Below are 12,052 nucleotides of genomic sequence, written 5' to 3'. Positions count from 1 at the left end.
CTGCCTCTGCCTCTGCCTCTGAATGCTGGGATTAAAGGCGTGTGCCATCACCGCCCGGCTTCAACTACCATTTCTATTCCCTCCTCAACCATACCCTCTATTTCTTCATATTCCACGTCCTTTATTTTCTCCTATTGTCGAATAAAACTCATCATTTGAATCTTAGAAATACGCAATTTAAGTTTCAAATTCAATAAGAATCTGCCATCGCATTTAATCTCCTTACTGCCTCACATACTACCTCCCAGCCTCTTGTTCTGGAATTGTCCTGCAATTACTAAATTCGATGAGACTGAATGTAGATCTCAGAAAACTCAAAAATTCCCCAGCAGAAGCCACCTTGGCAGCTAGCGCGGCTAAGCGCCCTCCTAACTCCGCCCCTCAAACGGAATCGTCCAACCAACGTCAGGATCAGCAACCCCGCCCTTGGACAGAGGCAGCCAATCAGCGGCAGTGTCATTTGCGCGCCCTACTTGCAAAGATGGCGGTGTCTCCTTGCTCACAGTTCGTTTGCAGAGCCCTTGCACTGCTCCTCCGTAGCAAAATGTGAATGCGGGCGGGAGGACGGTGCCTCAGGAATGAGTCGGCGGAGGAAGCATGCGGACAGCCCTTCCCGGAGGAGCACGCCGCGCAGGGCGGCTGCGGAGAACTGCTGCCTGGCGGTGGAGCCGGGGGCCGGGTCGCCCGGGGCGGCCGGCGACTCCAGGCTCTTCAGGGCGAGAGCGCGGTCTTTGCGGCGGGAGCAGCGCCGGGCGGCGGCTGACGGCGGGCTTGGCCCCGGGGGTGAGGAGAAGGCGGGCGGGGAGCGGAGCTCTGGGGGACCGGGTGAGAAGCTGGCGGGGAGCAGAGCTCCGGAGGTGTGCAGGGGGCGGGAGGGTAACTCTGCAGGGCTTTAGTCAGCCGAGCGGAGTCCCCTCATTGGGCCCTGGGCGGGGTCTGCCTTTACTATATCCGAGAAAATTGGGCATCGTTACCTACTCTCCCCTCTCCGCCCCGCCCCCAGTTTATTTGCTTTGCAAAAAGGACTACCTTGGTTGGCTCCCGGAACTTGCTAAGTGCAACATCCGGTTAGAATAGCAAACCAATGGGGCGTTGCTAGCTGGTAACTTTTGGAGTTAAAGATTTCTAACCAAATAAAGACCAGAGTCATAACCTTTCCTAGAGTGTGTTCGTCAAATACAACGTCTGTTATCTTCTTGCCCGCCTCTGCTAGCACAAAACAAACCTGGGAGAATTTGGGTGGATTTGATAGGGGCTTACAAGAGTTTAGCTGGGGTTCCTGTTTGGATATATTTGACGCCTGTAGCATGCCTGCTGAGGTCATGGAGGTTTCTAAAGCACAGAAGCAGTAGTGGTAGTAACTCACTGAGCAGGTGGCATTTTTCCTGGGCCTGTGGAATTTTCAACAATGTTAAACTTTGGAATTATTAAGACATTTTTTTATTGAAACATTTCCATTGTGGTTAAAATAATTGTCTTTAAGAGACATGTTTCATATTGTACATAAACATTAGTTTGTCTAAGCTATTATTTGGCGTTAGCGCTTATGACGCAATGCTTAAACTGTGGCAATCGTCCTTTTATCCAGAAGAGTATAAGACACCAACAAGACTTGTGAAAGTGGATTTATTATCCTCTACCTTCAGTTCTCCGAATGATCCAGATGGACAGACTGATATCTTCTGGGACCAGAATTCTCCGATGACGAAACAGTTAGGTAATCTGTTGTTATTTTTATGTCATTAGCTGTTTGGGGAAGGGTTAGTGTTGGTGCAGTTTTAGTCGGGTAACATCAGAAACTTTAATACAGTGTTTTTTTGTTTTTTAATCTCCTGTGATTTTTATCTTTAATGCATAGGGTGTTAGCTGTGGAGTCGTCTCAGTTACGCCACTTACAGCCATTTATGAGAAAGTGACAGCTGGTCTTACAATTCTTGGTCTAAAAGTTATAGAAATGTCTGTTTCTTTAGGTAAAGGAAGAAAAAAGAAGATTCCCAGTACATGCGGTGATGAGATTTCACATATTGTAAATCGTATTGCTCCTCAGGTAAATATGGCAAGTTTCTTGCTTTATAAAAGAGCAGAAATTGTGGGCTGTCTGTTTGTGTGGTTCTTTCATATTGAAAATAACGCATTTGGAGCAACAAAGCTTACGTTTAGCTTTTCTGTTACTGAGTGTGTGTCTTGAAAAAGGAACAAAATATAGAATGGGTAATATAGTTCCTCCCTCAGTGTCTGGGCAACATGGTCACATGACCCCTGTGACCCCTTTGGATACACAGATCTGCAGATTCTGAAGTTCCTTCTTTAAAGTGTGGTTTTTTCATGGTAACCTGTGTATATTGGCCCATATACTATATACCATACATACGTGTGTGTGTGTGTGTGTGTGTGTTTATACGCGCGCGCGCGCGCGCGCGCACACACACACGCACACACACACACACATGTATGGTGTGTGTGTGTGTGTGTGTGTGTGTGTGTGTGTGCTGGAACTCAAAGCCAGGGACTCACTTCTGTTGGGCAAGTGGCTCCCACTGAGCTATGCCTCCAGCCTCTCCCATATATTTAAGTCATCTCTAGGTTATTTACTCTTTAAATAATGTAGTTAGTTGCTATGCTGTACTGAAGTTTTGTTGTTAGTGTTTTGTTCATTGTCTATAGTACATGTTTTCTCTATTACAGTTTCTCTTCTTAGAACTCTTAATGACTTACAAAATCACCAAGAACACTTTAATATTGAAGCCATCACTGGATTTAGATGTTGGCCTCCTGAAGCCTCCCCTGCTGTGGCCTCCAGTGGGTCAGTTAAAGGCTCCTAACCTCAGTGCATTCAACTATAAAGCACCTGCCGTGCTCTCTTCAGGGGATTTGTTAGGATTAAGTTATGTAAGGTTTACAATAAACTGTAGAGAGTTGTAAATACAAGGCTGCTAATTATGGTTTACTTAAGTAATAGACTGTTCCTTACAAAACCTAACTGTTTTGTCATTGGAGAATTCTGATCTCCGAAGGTACCGCTGCTGAGCATTTGCCCAGCAGAAGTGAGTCCTTGGGTTTGAGTTCCAGCTACAAACCCACGTACAAGGGCAGATATTTATAGGTTACCATGAAAAAACACACCACTTAATAATTGTGTTGCTTGAGTGAAATAGAAGATCCATTCTTTAACAGAGGAGTCCAGTTTCTGCCCTTCCTTATATTTATCACGTCACTGTAAGATGCACAGACCCAGAACATAAACTGCTCTGAGTTTCTTTGCTTTCTTTTCCTTACTTACATACATTTTTTACATTTTTAAAGTGTGTGTGTACATGTGTGTGTGTGTGCGCGCGCGCGCGTGCGCATTCCCACAGCCTGTGTGTGGAGGTAAGAGGTCATCTTGCAGGAGTCAGTTCTCTCCTTCCACTGTGTTGTTCCCGGGGAATGAGCTCAAGTCATCAGGCTTTGTAGGTAGCAAACACCTTTACATGCTGAGTCATTTTGCCAGCCCTCTTTTCCTTATTTAGAATTTCAAATCAAAGACTATCTAAATTTTGCTTGGTGTTATCTCTGAAGACGTAGTTGTATTTTCCTTACTTTGCCCTGCAATAACTGTCCACAGCTGCTACTGACTGATCCAGTAGGTGGTTATGAGGAGTCACCACATCCAGAGAGGAGGCAGGAAGTACAACTTTTCTCTGAGGCTATAAAAGTCCAGCCTTATAATCAACAGTCAGTATAGCGTTGTTGCTGCTAGCTCTGCTTTCCGTGGTGTCACGCCATAGGGTTCATTGTATCAACTCTTCATTTCTTAAGTGCATTTATGCCATAATATTACTATGTATGTTAAAAAATAAGTCTTTATTAGCTAAATCAATAATTCTGAATATATTCTTGTTTTCAGGTCTGATATTGTACATAGTTTGTTTCTGGTTTTATGAGCATCTTACAACAACTGAGATGTTATTTTTTTTCCTTTTATGAAATGTTCTTTTATGTGTATATAACACTGAAATGCACTTGATAGGCAATATACTTTAAACCTTGGTTTTTATAAATACAGGATTCCTTAGTTGGAATACTCCCTTCTTACTTGTGGGAACATAAATGGATGATTCTGGCTTTCTGCCTTCCTCTTGCCTCTCATTGGTTGTTTATTGAGTGACTACCACAGACTTCGTCTCACCTCCTTCCTTCTTCTTGGACAGGGGGAGACGGTTGGTTGTTTTATGGTGCTCTTAATGGTTCTTTTTTTCTCTCCTCTTTGGAAGGTTGAAAAACCGGTGACCAACTCCATGCTGGGTGTGTGGATTGGTGAAACTGCTATTCCTTGTACTCCTAGTGTAGCAAAAGAGAAGTCACGAGCGAAAATCAGCTGCGCAAAGTGAGTTCAAACTCTCTCTCTCTCTCTCTCTCTCTCTCTATATATATATATATATATATATATATATATATATATACATACATACATACATACATACATACATATATACTTTCTTACTAACATTTGAAGTAAACCACAATAGTACACTTTGTTTTGATATGTAAAGTTCTGGAGTTAAAGACATTATTATTCTGAGAGTTAAAGTTTTGGTGTTTTGTCAACACACCAAAATATACTAAATGACAATCGAGTAAGACTTAGACAGTCTTCTAATTAAAATGTTTCAATGTTTTTTTCATAGGTTAAAAACACAAAATCGAGAAAAAGAACTTATGAAATTGGCAGAACAGTTTGACAGAAACATGGGAGAACTGGATGTGATTCAAGAGCAATACGGGAGGGGTCATCATTGTATGCAGGCCACCTCAGAAGTGGGGCATGTATGCGACCATACAGACTCCACTCGGATGGAGTCAGGTGATACAGTCCCTGAAATCAGTCGTGCTCTAATGAAGAAGCAAGTGGAAGGACACGCCGGCATCTCTGTGGCAGAGGAGCAAGACAACAATGAGAAACCGTTTGACCAAAGTGTTGAAGCAGACCTTAATGCTATTTTTGATGGTTCCACTCAGATGTGTAGTGGACACCTAAGCCAAGATCTGTCCGGTGCTTTTTTGAACAATAGTAAAACCACCTTTGTAAAGAAAATTTCCTTTATAGAAGAAGTCGTCACTACCGAAACTCTGCTCGCAGAAAACCTGCTAAGTAAAACTCCAGTGTCACCTTCCCCTCAGGTGAATACTGCCGCGATGCTAAAATCATGTGTGACTCCGTATGCTAAGATGCTAGACACATCTAGTAAACGTCTTGATGAGTTGACTTGGTGTGATTTTGAGGATGATTGGGAAAACTTACTAGGCAATGAACCCTTCCTCATGGAAAATGCTGACATGCTTGAACACACTCCTTCTGCAACTGCCCAAGGTACTGCTCGGAAGGCAATTTGTACCTTTATTGGTAAAAATGATGCAGTGACATCAAGAGCAAATACGAATCTCGATAGAAGGTTAAGAGATTCAAAAATGACACTGAGTCTACCTTCAGAGGCACATAACAGAGAACCAAGAAGTACTAGAGAAAATAGATTTTCACCGTATCCAGGTGATGAGTCAAGGAAGTTACCATTCACTGGGAGTAGAGTGACGTCTGAGAAATCTGTCAGTAACATTGTTAGTAAGAATGAAGACGATGTTGCTGCCTCTAATCTTACAGGCGTGAAAGAAGATGGCCGTGGTAAGTGCACGTTTCATGTGGATGCCTCTGACAAGCCTGGTTCACACACAAGACACCCTAATAAACAGAAATACGGGCTCAGTGCTAAGCTGCCTTTGAAAGCACCTGCTAATGCTTACTGCTTCGATCCTGTATTCTTGGGCAAAGAAAACAGTGTTTGTAACACGGATCAGACTCACGGATCAAAGTCCAGTTCTTCCCTTGATGACTGGAATGACCCACTGTTGGCCAGCGAGATGGTTGAAGCGTGCCATCAGTTAGAGACTACCTGGGCAGCAGATGACATGGATGATGATTTGTTATGTCAGGCGTGTGATGACGTCGAGAGACTAACTCAACAAGAAAACAGAGGCAGCGAAGAATCGGCAAGTCTGAGTAACATTCCCAGACATGGATCCAGGAATGCTCCTACTGCACCAACCCAAGGCAGTGTGTTGGTGGTGCCATCTAATCCTGTCAGCTCTTCAACACTGTCATCTTTAACAAATAAGTCACAGATAAATAAATCTGTGACGGTGAGAAAAAGAGACAATTATCCTACTATCTTGGATGCTACAACAAATTTCTCTGTGTGCTCTAAGAATTCAGGTGGTAATCAGCATGTGCCACTTGTGCAGGTGAATAGCCCAAAATTTGTTCTTGCAGGAACTTCAAGTTTGAATGTTAGTTTGGGCCCTGTGCGCACAGGCATTGCTACTAATGTGAACTTGAGTACGCATCCACTCTCCCATAGTGCCTTAGCAAATGGAACTCAGAACGACAGTGGAGTATTGAAGTGCTCAAAATTTACATTTAAGACTAAAAATCCTCAGGCTCTTTCTCAGTTAAATCAAAATTGTATAGCAGGAAGTATACCTGTTAGCAAAATCTTGCAGGATTTGGGAAAAGAGGAAACTGTCCATTCGTTGCTTGAGGGTAATCACCAGCGACCTTCAATAAAGTCTTCTGAGTCTTTGAAACCATCTTCTACAGGTATGAAATTATTTTCTTTGAAAGGTATTAATGCCGGGTATTTGTTTTCACTGATAGGGACTAACTAGCATCTGATGGAAAAGTCAATGCCTGTTGTGGCTTTTTTGTTTATTTGGTTTTGTTTTGTTTTAGTGACAGGGTTTCTCTGTGTACCCTTGGCTGTCCGGAACTCACTTTGTGGGCTAGGATGGCCTTGAACTCTCAGAGGTCTGCTGGGATTAAAGGGGCATACCACCATGCCTGGCTGCTGTTGTGACAATCTATGAGTCCTTTGATGCAACTGTTTTTTTAGTTCTCAGTACATCTTTTCTCTGATTTTTATACCTTCAATAAATTCTATTAATCACACTTCAAAAACTATCTTGAATATCCACCTCATAATATTGCTACTATCTATAATTCTCTGCCCCCTTTAGATTCTAATCTTGAAAAAGCAAAATAGTCTTTTAAACCCACCTAAAGAGACATTTATATGTATAAAACAACCTTCAGTGGATGACAGTTCACATAAAATCTAAAGCTTAAACTATAATCTGAAAAACCCTAAATTACCTTTCCCTAGCCTGTCTAATCTACTAAAAAGTAGGAAATAATAGTAAAAAAGTAGTATTTAATAATTTGTAATAGTTACTTTACCTGAGAAAACACTTAGCAGTTTGGTATATGTTATGAACCTTTTAAAATCAGCTCATGTTTTTAAAAGTGATGTTTGATTATGGCATTTTCATGCCTGTATACAATACTTACTCTTAGTTGCTGCCTCCATTACACCTTTTCCTACCAACCCCCTCCTCAGTCTCCCTTCATGTCATTTGCTGTTTTTTGCTATGCTCTTCAGTCATTGTTTGATGGACACTAAGGTTGGCCACATGACTTGGCTGTTGTATCACTGTAGTAAACATGGGTATGCAGGTGTGTCTATTGCATGCTCACTTTGATTCCTTCAGTAATGTACCAACAGTAGTGTAACTACTTGTAGCTTTTCGAGGCCCCCATATACTGATTAGTGTGATACTAATGGTGTGTGTGTGTGTGTGTGTGTGTGTGTGTGTGTGTGTGTGTGTGTGTGTGTGTGTGTGTGTGTATGGCTTTTCTCTACTGACTCTGTCAAGGTTTGTCCTCATGTCTTTGCCAGGATTTGTTGCCTTTCCCCAGTTGAATTTTTTTTAAGGTTTTTTGAGAAAGGGCTTCTCTGTGTAACCTTGGCTGTCCTGGACTCAATTTGTAGACCAGGCTGGCCTCGAACTCATGGAGATCTGCCTGCCTCTACCTCCTTAGTGCTGGGATTAAAGGTGTGCGCCACCACTGCAGCCTGGCTTTTTTTTTTTTTTTTTTTTTTTTTTTTTTTTTAATGTATGAATTTGGTCACTTTTTTGTACTTCTTTTGGGTGTCTTACTTATTTTGCTATTTGTTCTCTGGATTATCAGCATTGTTCTGGTGTTTAGTTGAGTCCACTATGTTTTCTGGACATCGGCCCCTGTTGTAAGTACCAGGCAAAGATATTCTGTCTTTATCTAGGTGTGTCTTCACTGTGATTGCTATTTCAAATCTCTGTTGTGTAACCACCTTATAATTTGATGCTGTCCCATTTGCCAATTCTGGATATTTTTTTTTCCTGACCTATTAGTCTTTTCCAGAAACTCCTGCCCATTGCCTGTATTTTGAAGTGTCTTACCTGATTTCCAGTAGTCCAAACAGATCTTACATTAATACCCTTGATCCACACTGAATTGGTTTTCATAAAGGATGAGAGACACTACATGTCAATGTACAACTTTTCCTACACCATTTGTTAATGAAGCTGCCTTTAATGTCAGTTCGTAGGCCCTTAGAAAGTCAGCTGCAGCTGTATGGTCTTTGTTTCCTTTCCTTTTGCTTGTTTGTCGTTCTGAGTCTGATCTGCATGTCTGCGTTTGTGACAGTACTGTGCAGATTCTGTTACTCAGACTGTAACAGAATTGAAGTCAGGTTGTTTTGATGCCTCAGGAATTAACTCATGAACATGCATGTTTGTCTGACCCTACCATATCTGTTGCTGTCCCCGAATGAGCATCTATATAAATTTTAGCTCTGGAGTTTATCACTGGAGTTTTGATGGGGATTAATTACATTGACTCTGTAGACCCATTTTGGTGACAGGGCCATTCTTTCCAGCATTAATTCTTCCAGTGCATGCATATTGGAATGGGTTCATCTTCTAGTGTTTTAAATTTCTTCTTTGTTGTCCTGCAGCTGTCATTGTATGGGGCTTTCATCTCCTTGGTGGTTTCACTCCTAGAGTTTCATTGTTTGGTTTTGTTGCTGATTGGTGTCTTAGTGAGTTTGATGTATACAAGAACTACGTTTTTATGGAGGAGTTTTTTAGTACTGCTCCATTACTAAAAATGTTGACCTGACTCCATGTGGCACCTTCCATAAAGATGGGTTCTATAGACTGACAGGCTCACGCTAAGGGTCTCAGGAAGCATACAGTACGTTTGTTCAACACAGAGAGAGCCCTGTTCACCAGCTGTTAACCAGCTCGCAGTCTTCTGGGCAGATACCTTCCTTTGAACAAAGGAACAACCTGTGTGTTTAACATACCTGGTTCCCCAGTGCTTATTTGTGAGTCAGGGACCTCTGCCTTCTACGCAATTGGATGTGAGAGGCTTTATTCTGTCAGTCAAATGTTTTCCTAGTAGCTGAAATGTAAACCTTGTGACTCTGTTTTAATGGGGGAAAAATGCACCTTTTAATATTCTAATTCCTTTCAAAGCTACTTGGAGTCTCATTCCTTTCATTTTGTCTTTTTTTTTTTTTTTTTTTTTTTTTAATGAGATAGGGTTTCCACTGTCCTGGAACTCAGTCTGTAGACCAGGCTGGCCTCAAACTCAGGAAATCCACCTCCTCTGCCTCCAGAATGCTGGGATTAAAGGCGTGTACCACCGCCTTTGCTTTCTCTTCCCCTTCTTTTTTCGAAGAGTGTAACACATATGACCTTCAATTCAGTAAACAGCTATAGACAGATCTCTCTCCCATCCCCAGAATGTTTGTATGACAAACAAACATGACCCACCATTCCCAGCCATATTTGAAGGATTGACAGGCAGTTTAATTCATAATATTTTTACTCTCTATCAATGTTTCTGTAACATTTAAAATCTGATATTTAAAGAAATGTATATAGTCATTGGTTAGATGTCATTGTTCACACAAATTATTGCTGAGTCTTCAAAAACAGTTTTTAATCAACTTAGAACTTTGTCATACTTGAATGTGGGCATTAGCATCCTCTTGACCTAGAACATTCTGTCATATGTGTACATGTAATTGTATATGTAATAGTTCTGTTTGATTTAATAGTCAGGTCAGTGTGATGAAAAGATTATATTACGTATTCTGCATCACTTACAGGTTATAAATTAATTCCTATGCTTTGTTTAACTTTTAGATGAAGAAGAGAGAAATAGGAAGTATTCTCCTGAAGAAATTCAACGAAAAAGGCAGGAAGCACTGGTTCGAAGAAAGGCCAAAGCCCAGGCGTGGCCTACAGTCCATCCAGCTCCCATTTCACTGCTCTGATGAAATCTGAGTTGGATGGTTTCACGGCTGTTGATAACTATCTGTGATAGGACTTTTGTTCTTGATTTCTCTGTGAGAAATTTAATGCTGACTTATAAAGCATGAGCGTCTACTTTAGTATTTAATAAATCAGTGTTTACAATGGCAAATGAAACTTTCTCAGAGACGTATGTGAATTATGTATAAGTTTTTGAAAAGTTACCAGTTATGTATATACAGAGGGATGTTCTTGTCTTTATTAAATATGGTAGCAGATGAGCATGAAAAATAGACAGCTGTAAAGTATCTGTACAAAGGCTTTTTCTAACACAAAGATTAAAGTTGTGAAGTAAACAGTGACTTAGTCTTGAGTTGTCGTTTTCAGTTACTTAAGGTTTTTTTTATACATTACCAATTTTCAGTTAATATTTCCATATTCTTAGTGGCCTTGCTGAAAAGTAGAGAACTTCTGTTTATTTTAAAGAAATTTGTTTTTAGTTGCTAGCCAAAAGTAGGTTTGAATTTTAGTATTCCTAAAATCTGATTCAATTTAAAAACATTTTACTATTAGGAAGTCTAGTTTAGCAAAAGAGAAACAAACACAAAAAACCCTATATAAGTAATAAAGCACCATTAACATTTAGAATTGGTAGAAACACACATCCTCCGATCCAGTCTCTTTGTTTGTAAAAGTTACATAGAACAATTCAAAGCTGCTCTTTTCATGTGTGTACATTTGTGTCAGGGTCAGGGTCTTTTTATGTGGTCCAGGCTGGCCTTGAATTTTCTCTGTCACCCAGTTGGCCCCAAACTAAGATCTCTTCCCTCAACCTCCTCAGGGCTCTAAATAGATGTATGCCACCGTGCCCAGATCATAGTGTTACTTTTAAAGTCACAGACAAGTTAAAACCTGTGCTTATGTTAGAATGATTTTCCTGAACATCTAAATAGTTGCATGATTTGCTTTAATCTATTAGTACTTAAAATAATTTGAAGGAATATTAACACTTAAATGTAATCTAAAGCATATTAAAGAATGCTTATTAACAGAACCTATGGACATTATTTATTTTAAAGAATGAACTAATGTTGTTGGGATTCAAAATTAGACTTTCTATTCTCAGTTTTCTTATTACTGTAATTTTCTTTCTAATTAATTATTTAACTTCACTGTTTTTCCTCTATCATCCCTGCTCCGTTTTTGTCTTTAAGGAAATGAACCAGTAGTAAAAGCCTTAACCGGATAGGAGGGCATATGGCAGTAAGGATGCTTGTATTTTTCTAAGTGGCTTTTAAGAGAGGAAGAAGATTACAGATAGTAGGTACTCAATCTTGGTGTTCACTGCTCTTCAGATGTCTTTGAGCTGTGACAATCTGATAGTTATTATTTATCATTTTTCAAGTGTTATTTTAATACAGTAAAGCAGATTTTAGTTGCTCTGTGTTGTCAAAGAATGTATTATAAAGACGTAAATAAATGCTGCCAGTCATTATGTAAATTAAGTGAAGAGACTTCTAGTGAGCCTTTGGAGTGTTCTAAGTTTCTCTCTTTGCCCAAGTTCTTCCATCACTTGTTTTTTTTTTTTTTTGTAGAATTCTTTTAAGTCCCTGTACACTTAGCCAGGTGACTTTGTTTCTTTGAACCTTACTTGACCATCTTCACTGGAACTGATTTCTTTAAGTGACTCCTGCTGTCTTTCAAAGGAAACTATAGAAGGCCTTCTGGATGGTGGGGATGTGCTGGCCCGGCAGGGGACCCCCTACGTTTCACACCACTCTACTCTCTTCATTCTTTAACTGCTGTTCAAAGGACTAATATGCAAAGGGATGCCGAGTTTGCATGGATGGGCACTTTTCCAGTCTCAGAGACAAAAGTGCAA

The 12,052-nt window shown here is 40.5% G+C and overlaps 1 protein-coding gene across 2 annotated transcripts; it reads left to right on the top strand.

The window, feature by feature from the left end:
• The first annotated feature begins 450 nt into the window (after nt 1–450).
• On the top strand, nt 451–10,526 carry Etaa1 (ETAA1 activator of ATR kinase). 2 transcript variants are annotated; one of them, XM_051164897.1, is made up of 6 exons: nt 451–783; nt 1,589–1,717; nt 1,971–2,047; nt 4,254–4,366; nt 4,668–6,631; nt 10,063–10,526. In XM_051164897.1, exons 1-6 carry the CDS (start codon nt 579–581, stop codon nt 10,191–10,193), a joined length of 2,619 nt encoding a protein of 872 aa, XP_051020854.1. In that variant the 5' UTR covers nt 451–578; the 3' UTR covers nt 10,194–10,526. The 2 variants fall into 2 exon arrangements, with proteins under 2 accessions (XP_051020854.1, XP_051020855.1); XM_051164898.1 differs by lacking the exon at nt 451–783 and having other exon boundaries at nt 1,588–1,712.
• The last annotated feature ends 1,526 nt before the right edge of the window (nt 10,527–12,052 follow it).

This window comes from Acomys russatus, chromosome 22, assembly GCF_903995435.1.
Source record: "Acomys russatus chromosome 22, mAcoRus1.1, whole genome shotgun sequence".
Classification (NCBI taxonomy): domain Eukaryota; kingdom Metazoa; phylum Chordata; class Mammalia; order Rodentia; family Muridae; genus Acomys; species Acomys russatus.
The sequence above is the reverse complement of the archived record's forward strand: the minus strand, read 5'-3'. Positions and strand labels throughout refer to the sequence as shown.

Coding starts and splice junctions, on each gene's coding strand:
- Etaa1 (XM_051164897.1), top strand. CDS start 579: ATGAGTCGGCGGAGGAAGCATGCGGACAGCCCTTCCCGGAGGAGCACG. Junction 784..1,588: donor CGGCGGGCTTGGCCCCGGGG/GTGAGGAGAAGG, acceptor CCTTTTATCCAG/AAGAGTATAAGACACCAACA. Junction 6,632..10,062: donor TTTGAAACCATCTTCTACAG/GTATGAAATTAT, acceptor TTTAACTTTTAG/ATGAAGAAGAGAGAAATAGG.